This window comes from Lagopus muta, chromosome 6 (assembly GCF_023343835.1).
Source record: "Lagopus muta isolate bLagMut1 chromosome 6, bLagMut1 primary, whole genome shotgun sequence".
NCBI lineage: Eukaryota > Metazoa > Chordata > Aves > Galliformes > Phasianidae > Lagopus > Lagopus muta.
Genome location: NC_064438.1, coordinates 56911710 through 56930808, shown reverse-complemented (window position 1 = coordinate 56930808; position 19099 = coordinate 56911710). Strand labels below are relative to the sequence as shown.

Below are 19099 nucleotides of genomic sequence, written 5' to 3'. Positions count from 1 at the left end.
CGCCGCCCCCGCCATGGGCCCGGCCGCCGCTCCGCAGGCGCGCTGAGCGCCGAGGGCTGCCCGCTGCGCGCCCGGCCGGCCCCCAGCTCCGCGGCCCCACCTCCGCGGCCCCCGCGCCCACCCCCGGACGCCCCCTCCTCCGCGCCGCGCGGGGGGCCCCGCGCATCATGCGGGGGCCGCGGCGCTGCGATGGCATCTGATGGCCGCGGGGCGCGGGAGGCTGCGGCGGCCCCGGGAGGCTCTCGGCGGCCCCGGGAGGCGGCGGCGGCGGCGGCCGGAGCCCTGAGGGGGCTGTGAGCGGGGCTCGGCCCGCGCCGCTCCGCACCGCTCCGCGCCGCCCGCTGCGCAGGGAGGAGGAGGAGGAAGAGAAGGCGGAGGAGGAGGAAGAGGAGGAGGAGGAAGAGCGGAGCGGTGCCCGCCGCCTGCCCCCAGCCGCCCTGCCTGCGCGGGCGTGCGCGGCTTGGCCGCAGCGGAGCGCGGGGCTCCGGAGGGCTTCGCGCTGCCTCTCTCCCCTCCCCGCGGCCCCCCACCGCCGGGCTGGATATGTGGATGCTCACGTGAAGATGGATGTAGCGATCGGGCTGCTGGGGCTGCTGACGGTTCTGCTGGAGGGCAGCTCCGGGCAAGGGGTGTACGGTGAGTGCGGGGCGAGTCGTGACCTTGTCGCGCCTGTGGCCGGGGATGGACGCGGGGTTGGGGGGGGTCGGGAGGTGCGGTGATCCCCGCGCGGCCGCCGAGCGCCGCGGGAGCCGGCGGAGGCAGCACCGTTGCCATGAGACGCTGACACCGCGCGGGCACGGCGGGATGCGGGCCGTGGGATGCGGGCTGGGAGGCGGGGGGGGAGCACCGCCGCGTGCCTGGCCCCGACGCACTTGTTAACAGCACGGCTCCGGGCCGCCCGCGGTCGCGCAGCGAGGGGTGGGGGAGAAAAGCGCAAACTTCGCCGCGCTCCGCCGGGGGCGCGCGGTGCTCGCGGCCGAGCGGCGCGGAGGAGGGGAGCGCTCCTCTGGAACCGCCATCCTCCCCCCTCAGCTCCGGGCAGTGACTTGCAAATCGCGGGGATGCGCGTCCCCTGCCCCGCTCCCATCACCGCGGGGTGCGGAGAGCTCCGCCGGTTCACTCCGCGCCGGGCGGTGCGTGGAACCGCGGGTTCGCTCGTTCCTCCGCGCTGTCCTCCTTCCCCCCCCCTCCCTCCCTTCCAACCTTCCCTCGGGTCGGGCTGGCCCCGTTTTGGCGGATCGCCGGTGGAAGCCGGAGGCGGGGAACACGGGAGAGGGAAGGGAGGGGGTCGGTCGCCGCCCGTTGCGCGGCCCCCGGCCCGGCGGCGGGGTTATGTAAGCGGCGGCCGCGCGGAGCTGCTGCGAGCTGAGCTCCGGCGATGGGTGTCGGGTGGACTCGGTGAATTCAGCCCGAGCTCCTGGCTCGCCACCCCCGGGTCGAAGATGCACTTTTTGTACCCGCTCCCCTTTCCTCTCCTATGTCTTGATTATTATTATTATTTTTTTTTTTGGACTGATTTTCTGTATCACCGAAAATATCGGAGGCTTCGTGCCGGCGCCAACGTGCGGCTCTCGGCGGCGGAGCGCCGGGTTCTGCCCTCCCGGCGCACAGCGTGGAGATTTGGGTGCGATGGAACGGCACCGTTGGTGCGGATGGGAGAGAGCTTTGGGCACAGCTCGGGCTGCTGGAAAGGCAGCTCCTGCCCCAGGCTGAGCGCATCCGTGTGTACGCAAAGTGACGGGCGGGTTTATCACAGGACTTTGGTTTGGCCGCGATGCCTTTCTGTACAACGTAACGCCGTATTGGGGTTGGGTGAGTGAGGGGGGAGCGTTGTGAGCTCAGCCGTGTGTGGCTGCGCTGCGTTGGAAACCTATTTTGTGTGAATTCGTGCCTCTCTGTTGGCTCTCCCGAGGTCTGTCTGCAACGGGCAGAGCTTTGCCGAAGGCTGCCAGATCCGGGGCACGGCCAGCGCCTCCGAAATCCCGCTGTGGTGCACGCATTTTGGTATCGGGTATTTGGGAGTTGGTGCTCTGAGTTCGATTTGCAAGGCGAGCCCTGGCCCGGGAAGGGGAACCCGTATGTGTGTCCACAGCAGCACTGTGGGTGCATTTTGGTATTTAACTGCAAACCAATGCTCTGCGTTTCTATCCCCGGTTTGTACGAAAAATAGAATGAAGATCCCCTGATGTCTGGCTGTGCGTCTGCCCCTAAACTTTCCTCTGTTGCTTCTGAATAGCGAAGCTGCGCTTAGGAAGTCGGCTGCTTTTACAGCAGGGAATGGAGCTGGGGACAGATTTCGGAGTGATAGGGCCAGAGGATGCGGGCAGAACAGAGCTGGTGCCCCCAGGCAGGATGGCCAGCTCCCTGCTCTGCTCTGCCCAGCTTGTATTCTGCAAAATAATCTTTAGAGGAACCCAAGTGCTGCGTGCAGTTCTCCTCCAGTGTAAATTATGCATGACTTGCACGGTTAATAAAGCAGAAAACGTAAGTATTCAGAACATGATGGTTATCCTCCCGACAAACTTAGAGTTACAAGAGAAAGAATAGCTCATTGAGAAGGCCGAGGTGTGTGTGTGTGTGGAGCATTTCTAAGTAGATAAATGGCATCACATCAAGGCTGTGGGAGTTTGTGAGCCTGGGGTCAGATCTCCAGGTGCCAACCTGCCCTGGATCAGGCACACGATGTCCCTGGGGTCCCCACGCACTGCCACCACTCCTGAAATCATGGAATCATAGAATGGCCTGGGTTGAAAAGGATCACAGTGCTCATCTAGTTTCAACCCTCTGCCATGTACAGGGTTGCCAACCACCAGACCAGGCTGCACAGAGCCACATGTGGGCAATACCCTTCCCTGTAACAGCGCACAGGTGAGAGGTTCTGCCCATCCCATCCCATCCCATCCCATCCCATCCCATCCCATCCCATCCCATCCCATCCCTGCAGGTGTGGATACCCTGAGGGCAGCTGTCAGTGCTTCCTCATCTCAAGTGCCACCAGGAGCCACAGTGTTCGGCTGCTTGAAGAGCTCCCGGGGCTCTGAGCCAGCTTGGGGCGTGGGGTGAACGCACACAGCATCAGATGTGGCTGCAGGAGCGAGCTGGCTTCTCATTGCTGGTGCCTGCATGCATGGCTATTTATCACGTTAAATGTCAGAGAGATCGTCCTGCTTCCTTGTGCTGGCTTGGAAATGTTACTGAGGAGAGCTGGCTGTTGGAAAGGGGCAGCTTTGGGAAATGGGGAAACCAAAACCCAGCAGTGCACCTTCCAGCTCTGCAATGTTCCTAGGATGGCAGTGGGGTCACTGTGTGCCAGCTGGGATCTTCCAGCTGCTCTGTAATGCAGCCACGTGGGACACCCCGCTCCCCATCCAGAGGGGATTCGTAATTGCCAGCTTTGGGCTGGCAGTGCTGGCGTGCCGCTGCCCTTCCCTTTCCCTGCTGCTTGCCTGGTCCAACAAGTGGATTAGAAGGATGAAAGAAAGGGAAAAAAAAGAAAAGGAAAAAAAAAACAAACCCAAACCCAACACTTAAACTAAGAGCGTTTTCCATGTTACAAAGGGAAGGGTCAGCAGCCCCAGATGCGTGAGGATGGAGGGCATTTCCATGGCAGTGAATGCGGGCGTTGTGTGGGCTGGGCCAGCCCCGCACAGTGCTGGGATTGTGCACGGGCAGCGCTGCGGCCCCGGGAACAGGGCAGGAATTATACGGTGCTGCAGGGACCGGCGCTGCCCTGCAGCTGTGTGCCTGCTCCAGGAGCTTCTGCACGAGCCCACTGCTCCAGGACAGCTTTAACTCTTTAACTGAGCACCAGAGGTGTGTCGTTCTGCCTGTGTGCTGCAGCTGTTCATGCAGGGATTTGGATTTGCAGCAGGCTGAGCAGCACAGAAGCTCTGGCAGCAAAAGCGCAGGGCATGGAGGTATGGAGGTATGGAGGTGGCCATCGTTTCTGCTAACAGGTGTTGGGAGCGGTGCTATGCTTGCAGATAAGGGACTGGGCAGCATCCTGCAGCGTGGGGATGTGATTTAGGGCACCGGGAGGTAATAAACTGGGGCTAAGGGAAATAGAATCATAGAATCACAGAGTGGCCTGAGTTGGAAAGGGCCTTTAAAGGCCATCTGGTCCCAATCCCTGCAATGCATAAGGACACCCACAGCTCCATCCGTGCTCAGACCCCATCCCCTGACTGTGAGTGTGTGCAGAAACCAACACCTCTCTGGGCAACCTGTGCCAGTCGTCTAAAAGATGGAAGAGTGAAAACTCTCTGTAGTAGAAGTGTGATAAGCAATGGAGATTAAACCACACCAGGCTTGACTCCAGCCCTGCAGAACTGATGGAGACCCTTCCATTGGGATTGCACATCTCTGCCATCGGGCATGTGGCGGCTCCCAGCGATCCCCCAGCACGCAGTGAGCCCTACATGCTGCTTCTCACCCGCTAGGCAGCAGCTGATGCTCTTGGCAGAGGTGGTGAAATCGCCGCCTTTGAGTCCCTGTGAGGGAGATTTGGAGGAAATCGGGTGGCAAGGAAACAGTCTTTGAACAAATAAAACAAAAGCTCTCCTGGCTCGGAAGAGCAAAATCCAGTTTAATTAGAATCAGTCAGATGAAGTGCTGGGGAGGAAGGAAGCAGATGAATGATTAAAGCTCGGCGCTGTGTTGCTCAGTCTCTTCAGCATTTTGGGTACCTGATTTGGAGAAGGAATGGTCTGCTCTCTGCATGCATTGCAGTGCCAGCTTCTATAGGCACACAGACATATGCACGCTCCTGTAGGGCTCCATTTCTCCTGCAGCACATCTCTTCCCCTGGAGCAGCACCTATGCATTCCCATCTTTTCTTAAACCTGGCAAAGACTCTTTTGGGGGAAAAGCAGTTTTCTGAGGGTGGATGTTCAAGGCAGGGCAGTTCCCTTGGTCTCTGATGGGAATTCAGCATTTGCAGTGCTGCTCCTTGCTCGAAGCCATGCTGTGTCCCCATGAGTTGAGAACCCCCAATTTGCCTTTCTACCAGCCTTCATGTTATGTCTGTGTTGTTGCAGAAGCTCAGCAGGAGATGTGCTGGATGTATGACATCTTTAACATACAAATGTTTCTTCTTCCATTAGCATAAGTGGGATTGGTGGGGGCAGCGTGGCTGGTGGGAGGTCAGTATGAAACCCACTGTCTTGCCTGGCCCCAAGCTTTGGGAACCAGTTAATGTATTTTTAATATATCAAAGCAACGACTGGAGTAATATATGTTACTTAGGAAATGGTGTGGACTTTAATTATGTTATTACTACATTACATGATTAAAACACTGTGTACCCTTCAGAGTACAGTGCATGAAATATGCTGGTGGATGGCTCAGTGTAGGAAGGGAGGGCTGGAAGGTCTGGGTATGTTGGTAACACCTCTGTATCCCAGTCCTGCTGGCAGCAAAGGGGCAGAGGTGTCTGGGGTGCCCTGCAGGGGGGCTGCAGAGGTGTTGAGGATGAGAGCTGCCCTTCTCTGTCCTGCTGGAAAGTAGGAGGATTATTAAACATGAGTCAAGGCAGGATTGCTAGGCGAGGAAACATGAGCTGGGTTTCAGCACACGCTTCTCTCTGAAGCTGTGAGCTGTACATATGTGTGCCTGCAGTGCTCTCCAAAGAGGCGTGATAAAGAACTTCCTTCTCACCATTCCAAGGTCCCTTGGCTCTGCCTGGCACCTGCACCCCAGCGTGTCCCTGGGTTGGAGACACAGCCAGCTGCAGTGTTGTGAGATGGAATAAAATCACCCATCAGATATGAGCATATGCCCCATCCCTGGAGGCATTCAAGGCCAGGCTGGATGTGGCTCTGGGCAGCCTGGGCTGCTGGTTGGTGACCCTGCACATAGCAGGGGGTTGAAACTGGTTGAGCATTGTGCTCCTTTGCAACCCAGGCCATTCTAGGATTCTGTGGTGATTCTATGAGCATGAGACTCCTGGCCTCTGGGCCGCCTGTCTCTGGCCTGCTATGAGGTCCCACAGTGTGGGGGGTCACAGGTGCCATGAACACCTGAGCGTCCCATGGACTCTGAGGGGTGTTTCTATAACCAGGTTCACTGGTGGCAGCCTTACTGCACTGTGTGGATTTCATCCTTGGATGTTTTTGTCACTCGGGCAGAGACTTTTGTCACCTGTTCAGGTGTTGGATATTAAGAAACATTTTTCCTCCGAAAGGTTGGTGGGGAACTGGCACAGCTGTCCAGGGAGTGGTGGAGTCCTTGAAGGTGTTCCAGAACCTTGGAGATGTGGCACTGAGGGACATGGTCAGTGGACATGGTGGGGTGGGTTGGTGTTGGGCTTGGGGATCTTGGAGGACATCTTGCAGGGATGCATGACCAGCCTCACCTGGCAAGCCTGAAATGTAGGAATTTTAACATCTCAGTCACATCCCACACAATGAGAGAGGTGGTCTGGGGCCAGCACTGTCATCCCTAGGGCTGGATTGGTGAAGGCAGAATTGTAGGGGTTGGAAGGGACCTCTAGAGATCATTGAGACCAACCCCCCTGCTAAAGCAGGTTCCCTACACCAGGTTGCTTGATGCACCAGCCCTAGAGCCTTCAGACCTTGGGATGCAGCCAGAAAAGCTCCCTCACTGGTTTGAAAGTAAACCCACTGAGACTTGTATTCATAGATCATAGAGCCATAAAATCATTAAAGTTGGAAAAGGCCGCTAAAGTCATCGAGTCCAACTGTTGACCACCATGCCCATTAAGCCATGTCCCTTTGCAGTCATTTCATGGGCTGATGAGAAGAATTCATCCCCACTGATTTAGCACGTATGCTGCCATGCTTGGTTCAGACCTGGAAATGGATGGAAGCTGTATCCACCCCACTCATGTGGGGACAATGCATTCCCAATGGTTTCCTTGCATACACACAGCAGCTCTGGCTGTTAGCACCTGGATAAAACTCCTATTTCCCATCTCAATTCTCAAACTGGAGTTAAACCTTTTTGGTGTGGTTCTTTCTTTATGAATATTTAAGCCTAGGGAAGTGGAATGCTGAACTTGAAAGCATTTTTCCCCGCTGCAGAGATGACATGACATAAAAAGATGTTAGTGGAGCTATAATGGGTTGCAGCCCTTCACAAGCAGTCTGGGAGGAAGGTTTTAGAAATGCTGCTGATTTTAGGTCCCTCTTCCTTGTGCTGTTGCTTAAGAAACTGCTTCTACTCTGTTTTGTTATGGGCAATGCCTGCGCAGGTGTTAGGCAGCTCTGTTCCATAGAGCAGAGAAGACTGCGACCCTGCTGGGATGGGGACCGATGTGTGGTTGCCACCTTTGTTACAAGGATTAAGATTATATGTTTGCTGAGCACAATTGTGATTATTTGGCAACTGAAGTCATTCATTTCAGTTGCTTAATCTATTGCACACTGGTTTGCCCAAACTCCTTGAAAACTGATCCTAGAATCGCAGAATCATTCAGGTTGGAAAAGCCCTCTGAGATTCCCAGCCTTACCCAGCCCACCCCACCATGCCCACTGCTCATATCCCTCAGTACCACATCTCCATGGTTCTGGAGCACCTCCAGGGATGGTGACTCCTTTCTATTGTCAGTCTCAGCCATGCAACAACAGCTCTTTGCAGCTGGAAAAGGGGGAGCAAGGGAAGAAGAGGAGAGGCTGGTAGTGGCAATTCCCTCCTGAGCCCCCACCACATCCCCCTCCATCACACCACCACCTCCATCATGTTGTGCTCGTCATTACTGCTCAGGGACTGTGAATTAGCAACTAAGCAAGCACAACGAAATGGAAGGAGGTAAAGATACTGGATGCTGTGTCAGGCTGCCCACCTGATTAACGGCTGTTTTTCTGAAGGTGGACCTACTCTGCTCTCCTGCTTGTTGGATTGCTTTTTTTCCCCCCCTTTTTTTTGTTCTGCATTGTACTGATGGAATATAAAGCAATAAGGCAGTCTTGGCAGCATGGCAGTGCAAGGGTCAGACCAACAAGAGAGCTGCCACAGCAGCTGTTTTAGCAAAGGTTTTGTCCTCATATGGTGGGGCAGAGTCCTCCCTGTGTGCAGACCTGGTGCAGACCCTCCAGGTGCAGGGATGGGAGGACTCCACAATGTGGTGCAGCTGATACCATCCCCAGCACCCAGCTGACATTTTCAGCTTGTTATTTTAGTTGCTAACCTGGGCTGTTTCCCACTCCCCAGTTTTCTCCCCTCTCCCCCATATCAGTGCCAAACAGCACAGTACCTATTAGCAAAACTTTGTAAATCAGCCACTTCCCTGCTGCTTCCCACCCTGGAAGCAGCACCTCTCTTTCTACTCTGCACTCAAACAAGGCTACCAGTACAAAGTCAGTCATGGAGCTGCTTTCAAGGGGCATTGAACAGGCTGCCCAGAGAGGCTGTGGATGCCCCGTCCATCCCTGGAGGTGTTCAAGGCCAGGTTGGATGGGGCCCTGGGCAGCCTGGGCTGCTGTGAAATGTGGAGGTTGGTGGCCCTGCATTGGTGGGGGGTTGGAGCTTCGTGATCCTTGAGGTCCCTTCCAACCCAGGCCATTCTGTGATTCTGGAGGTGTTCAATGGCATGTCTGCAGCCCCACAGCTGTAATTAATTGAGATCATTATTTAAAGCAGGGCCAGGCTAGCATCTGGCATTTGCTCCCATTGGGCTGTGAGCAGGCTTGGAGCAAGCTGGTGAAGCTGGAGTGTTCAGGTTGCTCTTCTAAACGTGAGTTTTTCTTTCATTGAAATGCTTCTTTTGCTTGTGGAGGGAGGTGGTAGGGGTGTTGGGAAGCCAATACTTTCTTAGCTGTGCTGCATAAACAGATTAAAACGTAGTTGTGGAGGTGGCTGTGCTGTGTTGCTCGGCTCCCCTGTTGTCTCACGGGATGGGCTTTGCGGTGGGTTGTAGGGATGCTCTGCTCCCAGTGCTGCGTCGGTGCCTCTGGGCCTGGTTTGACTGAATCCAGCAAGGAGAAATGAGGTGATACTTTAGGAGAGGGCTCTCTGGGGTGTGCCTGGGCTCAGCTCGCTGGGGGCAAGGAGAGGTAAATGTGTTCTGCATCTTCAGGAGCTGTGGGAGTTATCCCAGGTGAGCACGGTGTTTCGACAAAGTGGAAAAGTGTTGGAGCTTGTTGTGGTTTGTGTTGTTTTGGTTTTTTTTCTTTCTTTTAACCTACATGCATGTTTTCATGTAAAGTAGAAAGGAGTTTTAAAACAGACGTTTCCAACTAAATAAAAACGAAACTGTCTCACTTAGAGGGTGTCAAAACACTGAAATGTTTTCTGGTTGTTCAGTAATGCTGTCAGGAGACTGTGGGATGTGTCGGACTTCTGATTTGGCTCTTCGTAGTGCAGAGGGGAGGAAGAAGTTTTTTCACTTGAATTTATATAATGGCAAACCATGCCTGGTGTGCTGTGTCTGTGTCTTAGGTCACAGAGTCATAGGGTTTGGAAGGGATCATCTGTTTTGCCCTCGCCCAAGTAGGCTTCCTACAGTAGGTCTCAATAGTCAATGAGTTGATCTCCAACCATTCAAAGAATGTGTCTTTTTTTCAGTAATTTGTTGTTTCCTAATGTGTGGTATGTGTGCCACTGGTTCCTGCTGTACTGATGTATGAGGGGATGATTCTAAATAAGTCTTTTTTCTTTAACTGAGGCTGCTTTTGCAGGTAGAGGTGAGGTCTGATGACAGCAGCTGGGTTTTGTGTAGCCCACAGTGTCCTGTTGTGTTGCAGCCCCAATTACTTGATGAGCTAATCCGCTGTAAGAGCTAGTAGAGTTGGTGGATGAGCAAATGTTGGCAGTCTCCCTTCGTGGTTGGAAGCTGTGCCAGCAGAAAACAGGGCTGAAATATTAACATGTACAAATGATGACTTCCCACGTTCTTGGGGTGGGACTTGATTCCTGTTGGTGTATTGAGACCTTCTGTAGGTGCTGTGTCTGCTCTTGGCCAAGCATGTGGTTCCTATGCACACCAGAGACCTGCTTGGTGGGCAGGCAGGTCCAAGAGCCTCTCACTTGCAAGCCATGAGTGCTCTCCTTCCTGTGGTGGGCAGAAGCTCTCACATTTTAATTAGTTTAATTAATGCCTATGTTTTGCCTTATAGGAAAGCTTAACTTTACCTCAGGCACCTGAACAAAAAGAGACTTTTTTTCTACTGAGATTAAATATTCTCATAAAGAGAACATTTTGCTGCCCACGGCTACTCCATGCTCAAACAAGTTGAGTCCTCAAACTTCAGGGGCTTTTCAAATGGAAAACCAATACCCTGCAACTAAGCTCTATTTTTACCAAAAGGACCTTCCTTCCATCTGGTGCTTGATGGAAGCCCTCTCCTTGGTGCAGGAGATGAGTCAGATGATAGCCAGTGATTTCTAGGTATTTTTGCTGTAAGGGTTATAATATGCTGTAAAAGTGATGCACAAAGGCTGAGCATTAGAAATGAACCTTTTCAACTAAGTAATAGGAGTATGTGCTGGACTGAGCCGGGAGGTTAAGTGCAGACTTATACACCAACCTGGGGGTTGCACAGGTGGGGCAGACTCAGTGTTTGCATGGCAGAATTGGTTTCCTTTAGGGAGATGCTTGCAATTACAACCTCTGCAGCTTTTGTGCTTGGTGCAAAAAACTCCCTCTGTGAAGCAAAGCCCTTGTTGCTGGGATTGGGGAGGATGTGTGGTGTTCTCCCAGGGTTCAGAGCTGTGTGACCATCTGCTACTCCTTGGGGTGCTGTAAAAGTCTGTCTGTTCACACATCTGCATGGGGTTCAACCAGCCAAGCTGGGGGAATCTTAGTAAAATGCTTTGCTGTGGAGTGGCTGTTTGTGGCCAGAGCCTGCATGCAGCAAGCCCTGGTGGCTCACATCCTGTGGGAGACCTGGGTCATTCCCAGTGTTACTGACCTTGGGTGAAGGCAGCTGGGTGAAGCAGATCTGGGCAGTGCAGATGTGCCGTAAGCAGCTCCTTGCAGGGCTGATGGAAGCTGCTGGTTGGAAATGCTTCTCTGACCATAAAGTCTCTCTATGCCGAGGCAGTGGGTGAGGAGGACTTCCTATCTTCATGATTTCATCGTGGCAGCCATTTCTCCACCCAGTGCATCCACATCATGATGTCTCACTGCTCTGTGGTCTTCAACTGGTCCACATGCATTGAACCCCTAATGGTGACTGTCCCTTGTGTGTGCCATTGCTTGGTTGCAGTGTACTTGGAGCAGAGCTAACCTTTCTCCTCTGCCCCTGTTTCTGATATGGGGTGGAAGCACAGGGAGGCAGTTGGGGGTGAGGTAATGCAGTTTGCTTCTTCAGATTATGGCAAATATGGGTAATGTCATGTGGGGTCTGATGTGCAGTGCGTTGAGCTGATGGTCACTTTATTATGTGGGGCTTTGCCTTCATGTCCTAAGGAAAGCCAACAGCTTTGCATTAAGGAATCCTGATTTGATGAAAACCCACCAGGTGTTCTGCTTGCACCTTTGCTTTCTTGGCTGAGATTGTCTTTATTTCATAAACCTGTAGTGCCTCAGCAGTTCTGCTCTTGCAGGAATGAATCTGTGCTCCTTTCTTCCTTGCAAATGGCAAATGTATATGTTGGAAATACAGCACTTGCTTGCTTGTTCTGCAGATATCAGCTTATAAAGCATTACACAGAAGGAGCCAGTGCTTTATTTAATTTTCTTCTGAGCAGTGTTAGCTGATGACAGTCCTGTTGGGCATAACGTTTGTGTGGCTGTCTCTGACCTAGGAGTCCTGAAAGTAGAGCTGGACCTTCTGCCTTCCAGAAATGGATGTTGGATGTTCCCTGTGCAAATTCTCCATGCAATTCTGTGAAAATCAGGTTCCTATAAGAATGTGTGCCTGGCTCGGTCATGCTGAAAGCATACAGTTGTGCTGTAATGAGCACATGAGATGCAATAGCTGTTGAGGATGCTCTTGTGGGGTTCTCACAGGCAATGTGTTAAGGTCTTAAACTCGCAGCCTTGGCTCCATGGTTTTTGTTAGCTCTTCTGTCTGCCTCCTGTTTTGGCCATGTCTTTCTCAAAGCCCGTTGATGATGAACTATGTGGGGTCCCATCCTGTCAAACCAATCTCTGCAGCCTGGAGTTGGCCCTTTGCTGTACCACCAGCACAGCACACAGCTGGGATGCTGAGGGCTGTTGTGCTGCTTTTGGGGTTAGAGAAGTTTTGACTAGTATGAGATCACTCATAGAAGAACAAAACCAAATGCAGAACTGAGATGGCTTCAGCATTGTTTTGTATCAATTAAAACTTCCAGTTTACAGCTGCTCATAGCAGGAAATGTATTTTACAGCTTGAATGTGCAGCAGTGTCATTAACTCCCTAATTGCAAGGCTGTGTTTATCACTCATTAAAATGTTAATAAAAATTACCTAAAGCACTGGGCCTTAAAACAAAACTCTGAAGCTGTGTAATGGGGCAGATTGCATAGTCTCTTGCTTGTGCCTGGACCTTGGTGTGGGTCTTCTGGTGGGTGCTCCCAAAGGGTCTGTGCAGGAGGAGGTGAGAGAGGTGTTTCAGTGTCTGGAAAGAATCATAGAATCATTAAGGTTGAAAAAGACAGGGGATCATCTAGTCTGACCTTCAGAAGGTGGTTTACCACTCTGCAAGCCATACGGAGGATGTGCTGCCAAGATCTTTGGGGCTATGTAGGATGGGAAGAGCAGGGGAGAGATGGATGTGGAGGTGTGAGCCAAGAAAGCAGTGAGTTTTAACGGTGGGCAGAGAACAGAGCTGTGTTGGTCTTTAAAAGACAAATGTTCTTGGTCTGCAGAGCCCTGAGGGTGGGAGTGTGCTGTTCGTGCATCACCTGTCGCGGTGGGATTGCTTCTGGCAGGGTTTCCAAGCCTTCACTGCGATGTAAATAATAATAATTAGCGTGTCCTTATGGAACAGTCATGGCTGTGTTTGGATTGGGGGGAGGGGAAGAAACAAAAGCAGCGTTCATTAGTGTAGGAAGCAGTAGAAGATGATTCAGCCTTCGTAATGCAGGTGAGTTGACACCAGCAGCCCTGTGGCTTGTGGAGTTCTATGTGGGGTGAGCTGTGACCCATTTGCAGCCTCCTCAGGGTGCCTTCCAGAAGGTCCAGAGGAGCATTTCCCACTGGTTATCAGTTAAAAAGAAAAACCAACAAAGGAGGTGGAAGGCTGAAAGATGTGTGGGGCTCTGAAAGGCTTATCAGCTTGTGGTTTTCAATAGGGAGGTGAAAATGAGGATTACAGAAGTGGGAATCAAAGGGAGGATGGGGTTGGCTTTCTGGATGGTCCTGGAGCATCTCCTGGAGGCATCAAGGAAATACAGAGCAAACCTGCAAACGTTCGTCAGGGCGAGGTGGGAAGTGAGCAAGCAGTCTGAATGTCTGGCTCAGATGAGTGGTTAGTGCTAAGTGTGTGCTCTAATTAGCTTATCGATAAAGACTTTCTCATGCTATTCCAAGGAAAAATTGGTATTGACATGTGCCAATGGAGTAATTCAACAGAATCCATTGTCCTTTGCATTGCTGAAGTCCTTTCAGCTTCTCGTTCTGAGCAGCTCTGTGGAAATGCTGTATGTGAGCAGGGCAATCCTGTGCCTTAGCAGTGCAATAATGTAATAAATCAGTACAGTATGGTCAGGGCATTATGTGGGATAAGGAGAGTAGCCCAGTAACAGCAGCACTAAGCTTGCAGATATTGAAAGAGTTATGAAATGATGAAACCCAAATGAACTGAAATGTAAAGCTGTCCTGTTGCACGCTTCCAGTTACTGCTTGTGTGCTTGTCAGGAGAGAATATGTATCTCTTTCCTTATCCTTGCAATAGCTGCAGTTAACACAGGTCCGGGGGATCAGTTCAGAAAATAACCACTTTCTGGGTTTGATGCGTTGAATTTCAGTTGAATTCTCAAGTTCATTTCCCTGCTTTGGGCTGAGCCTGGTTGCTGTGCATGCCAGCTCTTCTGTGAGCACTCCAGTGCTGTTGCCTTGTGTTTGTTCCCATTGGGAATGGGAGCCCAGCCTCATGTGACTCATCCAGGCTTCCATCTCTGTGGCCCCATAACATCTCCAGGAACAGTGACTCCAACTCTCAGGTGGCAGCAGGTGTGGGACCCCCAGAGCATCTCCTTGGGAGCACACAGGGAGGCACAGCCCAGTGCTGGTGTTGGGATGAGAAGCAGCACTCTGTGTTAAGAACATCTGTAGATTAGCGGTGCTTAGTGTGGTGTCCTATGACAACTGGATTTAGGAATGCTGTGTGCTCCTTGCTGCTGCTCTCACAGAATCATAAGATGGCCTGGGTTGCAAAGGACTACAATGCTCATCCAGCTCCAACCCCTGCTGTGTGCAGGTCGCCAACCAGCAGCCCAGGCTGCCCAGAGCCACATCCAGCCTGGCCTTGAATGCCTGCAGGGATGGGGCATCCACAGCCTCCTTGGGCAACCTGTGCCAGTGCCTCACCACCCTCTTGAGTATCACCACCATCTGGTGGCTTCCTCCAAGGCTGTGACCCAATGTGCTCTGTGCCCTCCTGCCCCAGCCCTCTGAGCTTTACAGGTATGTGCAGACATGGCTGGCTCAGTTATTGCAGCGATAGCTCTTAAACCAACCACTTACACTTACATGGTCCATCACCATTTTGGGAGGCATGGGGCTGTGGGAGCAGCCTAGTGAATGCTTCAAGCTGCAGCAGTTTTGCAACAGTTCTTGTTAGACCTGATACCACAAAAAGCTGTGCTGCTTCTGCTGAAACTCAGTCTGCTCTTAAATTAACCCCACCTGGATAAAGGGATGGCCAGCAGGCTCCTCTTGGCTCACAGTATTTTTAGAAGCTCAATTATACTTCAGCAAGAGATGCTACGTTTTGTATAAAAGCTCTTAAAATGTCAGAAGGACTTTTAATTCAGGGGAAAAAGAGTATTTGCAGATACTTCATTATAAAGAATGTTGCCAGCAATCCCCATCCTTTGATACTGCCAGTGAGAGTTTTTCATAGCCCAACCATGTTTTCTGTCCTGTCAACTAAGTTGGGTTCTCCTGGCTGTCTCGGGTGTTCTTTAGAGACCTGATGTGCAGTGTGTGTTCACCGAGTTCTGGCTGAGCTGAGGAGATCTAAATGATGGTAGCTGTGGAAATGCAGGTGGGAGCATCCCAAAATGGGTCCCCTACCTTGATCCTCCACACAGTGTTTCGTGTAGTGATGCCCTGAGTTGTTTCCTTAGCTGGGAAACAGTGCAATGTGTGCAGTGCTCAACCCAGCTGGGGATGTATCAGATTCCCCCCATGTAAATACCCAGTGCAGTGAAATAAAGGGAAGCTTCCTGAGGGAAGCTGGAGATGTTAATTCTGCCTTCCAAGCACTGATTTGTAGCTTCTTTACCAAGGGAGCGGTGCAGTGTTGGGACAGCTGCCCAGAGAGGCTGTGATGCCCCGTCCATCCCTGGAGGTGTTCAAGGCCAGGTTGGATGGGGCCCTGGGCAGCCTGGGCTGCTGTGAAATGTGGAGGTTGGTGGCCCTGCATTGGTGGGGGATTGGAGCTTCATGATCCTTGAGGTCCCTTCTAACCCAAGGCATTTGTGATTCTACTGCTGGTGAAAGGAGGGAAAGGTTTTTGCATGTTGGAGGGGTTTTAAGCATAGTTCTGATTGAAGGGATATGGCCAAGTGCCCTTGTTAACAGAAACAAGGATATTCACCTCTTTTTGGAGAGCACGGTAAGCTCTGCATGGATGAGGATTATTACTAATTAGGACTGTTGCTGAGAAGAGCCTCAGGCTATGGAGGAGATGATCCTGGTGCTTTATCCCTGTGGTACAGAGGCGTTTTGATGGGGTGTGGGTGTCTGATCAGTGCAGAGCTTTCCTGTGGTGATGGCAGAGGCCTCCCAGGAGCAATGTGTGAACAGCAGTGCTTCAGCTTTGCAGTCTGTGGCTCCAGTGCCAAATATGTCCTGTTCATGCTTTCATCTGGGTCACCCAGAAACTCACCTTGAGTAAGCCTGGGCTGTGCATACAGCTCACACCTGCCCTGGAGGAATGCAGGGCCTCCTGAGCAATGATCTTTGGAGGGCAGAGTTGGTTGCTGGCTTGTAGGTGCATTGAGCAGCGCAGCAGATGCCAAGTGGTCAAATGCACAGAAGCCAGTAGTAGTTAGTTAGAACCATCCACACTATCTGTGCTACTTGTGCTCCTGCTCCTTTGGTGAGAGCTGTGTGTCACATAGGCTGTGTGTTTTCTGAATCAGCCCAGTGCATTTAAATGCCCTGACAGCCAACAACACAGGAACTTGTACAGCCAGCATGGGTGTGAATGTCTGTCTGTGTGGCTGCAGGGCTGGCACCTGACCCCGTTTGCCCATCACTGAGAGTTGAAGGTGCCTGGCTACCACCTCTTGTCCCCTCACATCAAAGCCCCTCAGGGTTCTGTAAGGTGTTGCCCATTCCCACCTTGCTCACTGACCGTGTCCCTCAGTGCCACATCCCCATGGTTGCTGAGTGCCTCCAGGGACCTTGAAAACCTGCTGTGGACCTTTGCTTCCTGCAGAGCTGTCTTCAGAGCCCAGGAGCTCCTGTTCCTGTGTGTCCTGTGTGTGTTTATTTTTTCAGATGAATCCCAGCAGGTACAACTGATTGCAGTGTTATAGAAAGTGCTTCCAGAGGTGCAGCACAAGTCCTTGAAGACTCAGAGCAGGAAGAACTGCGCAACGTGCTGCTGCGTGGGGCCCTTTGTATGTAGATCCTCTTATTTGCTAATGGGATTTAGATTCAGACTTCCATCTCGCCAACCTGAACACTTGCCTGAAGGTAAAGCAGCCTTTTATACCTTGCAGAAGCAGCACATTAAATTAAGTGGCAAGCAGGTGGAGGCTTTACATGCTGCGCTGTCTGTACCGTCAGGGCAGAGCACTGTGTGCATGGTGTGTAGCCCTGCAGCAGCAGCAGACTCTCCTGGAAAGGCTTCATTTAATCCAGTGACCCTGGAAAACATGTTTTCTTCACTTGCAGCCTTCAGATTTGGGTTTTTACAGCCTACTCCTCCTTCAGGAGCTGAGGTGGGAGGAAAGCCATGCGTCTGTTGCAGAGTAATGGTATTGCTGGGAGGGGTGCTGCTGTCCTGCATGGTTTGCTTTGCTAGGTGGATGAATGGGAAACTTCTCCAGTCTAAAATGCTGGCTAACAAATGACTGTTCATGGGATTATGATGCTTTGCAGAAGATGCAACTGAGATGGGAGGTTTAGGTTGGATGTTAGGAGGAATATCCACCACTCAGAGGGTGGTGAGGCACTGGAACAGGTTGCCCAAGGAGGCTGTGGATCCCCATCCCTGCAGGCATTCAAGGCCAGGCTGGATGTGGCTCTGGGCAGCCTGGGCTGCTGGTTGGTGACCTGCACACAGCAGGGGTTTGGAACTGGATGAGCACTGTGCTCCTTTGCAACCCAGGCCATCCTATAATTCATTCCATGATTCATTAGGAAGGTTGAGTCCCTGCTTTGTGCTGAAGGATGGGACCCCCTTCAGAGATAGCTGTGTGGGGCAGCACCCATTGGTAGAGCACAGCCCTCCCTGCTGGTCCAGCACTGCCAGCAGTTTTATGCCTTGTCTCTTATCTTCTGCTTTTGGGGTCTGGAGAACTTTGCTGTGCTCTTAAGGTGCCATCAGTCACTGCTTCATTACTAAATGTGCTGTGGAAGAAGGGAGACCTGCATCACTGTGTTTTGTTCATAGAATCACAGAATGGCCAGGGTTGGAAAGGACCTCAAGGATCATGAAGCTCCAACCCTTTTGCTGCAGGCAGGGCCACCAACCTGCACATCTAATATCACACCAGGCTGCCCAAGGCCCCATCCCCAGCCTTGCCTTGAACACCTCCAGGATTGGAGGTATTTTTCCCCCTACGTTTCTTGCTGCAGTCAGTAGGTCTTGTTGAATTGGCTATGACACGCTCCTTTATCACAGGGAAATAGCTTTCATTCTGTGTGAATTGAATAAAAATGCAAGGAATGACATCATGCTTCTTAAACAAATGGCAATGGGGAAAGTTGCACAAGTTCAGCGCGTTGGCTTTTTATAGCACGTGAATGGGATCTTGCTCACTAGAGCAGCTGTGAGCAGAAGGTTTCTTATCCATACACATTTCAGGTAAATCAGTTCCGAGAAGTCCTTTCTCAAGTCTCCAGGGAGAGACAGCAAGGAGAGAAGTCAAATTGAAGATTATTTTAAGGCACATTGTTTCTCGGCATGGAGCGCAGCACTGTGGAACTCGGAAGACTGAACATTAAAATTCCCATCCTGTTACATAAGTGCTAAATAAAGAACGTAATCAAGACTTTACAGGAAAATGGTTCAGATCACCAGTTGGTTGGAGCTCTGCAGACCCCTGGCCTTCCACATGCAGCCTTATGTGTACCTGATCCATTCTGGGAAGTTGGTTCTGGTCTCTGAAAGCAGGACCAGATGCCCTCACCTATGGGTGATGTCTAAATCTGTTAATATATGGTGCTACCATCTTGAGGTTGGGCTGGGAGGATGGCTGAGCATTAGTGTGGCTGCTGTTTTAGCAACTCTCCCAGCATTGTACAGAGCAGTGCTGAGGTCAGCAGGCTTCCAACTGCTTTCTATGCTTGTTGGTCACAAAGAGCAACACTGGACTTGTGCTGGGGGTCCCATCTGTGCAATGGGCACATTCTGTGACTTAACTGAAGGGCACGACTGTGAGAACCATGACTATTCAAGGCCAGGTTGGATGGGGCCCTGGGCAGCCTGGGCTGCTGTGAAATGCGGAGGTTGGTGGCCCTGCATGTGGTGGGGGGTTGGAGTTTCGTGATCCTTGAGGTCCCTTCCAACCCGGGCCATTCTGTGATTCTGTGTGTGTGAGAATGGCTTCCCTTGGTCAGACCCCATGTCCAGCATCACCCCTTTGTGGGAGCTCACAGCAGGTGGCAAGGCATGAGAGCTGCCCTGGGAACAGTGCTTTCATCTGCCACCTCTGGAGGGTCTCCTGGAATTGATGCTGCAACCAGAGCAGTGCATTTTCAGTCTCTTCAATGAGTCTTTTCTCCTTCAATCTCTTGCACTGCTTTTGAAACTCGTTCTATTTTGGGTCTAAAATATTCTCTGAGAGCGAGCAGCAGGGTTTCATTGCATGG

The 19099-nt window shown here is 52.0% G+C and overlaps 1 protein-coding gene and 1 long non-coding RNA gene across 4 annotated transcripts in view; both read left to right on the top strand.

Annotated features, from left to right (window-relative positions):
* The first annotated feature begins 442 nt into the window (after positions 1–442).
* MDGA2 (MAM domain containing glycosylphosphatidylinositol anchor 2) overlaps positions 443–19099 on the top strand; it is a 340836-nt gene continuing 322179 nt past the window's right edge. For all 3 annotated transcript variants that reach the window (XM_048949134.1, XM_048949136.1, XM_048949137.1), the window contains exon 1: positions 443–636. In XM_048949134.1, the coding sequence (XP_048805091.1) occupies positions 564–636 (73 nt within the window). In that variant the 5' untranslated portion in view covers positions 443–563. The remainder of the gene's footprint in view (positions 637–19099) is intronic.
* Positions 8634–18781, top strand: LOC125695132 (uncharacterized). The gene is made up of 3 exons (XR_007377820.1): positions 8634–8692; positions 16559–16756; positions 18093–18781. It is a non-coding gene; the product is annotated as an uncharacterized LOC125695132 (long non-coding RNA).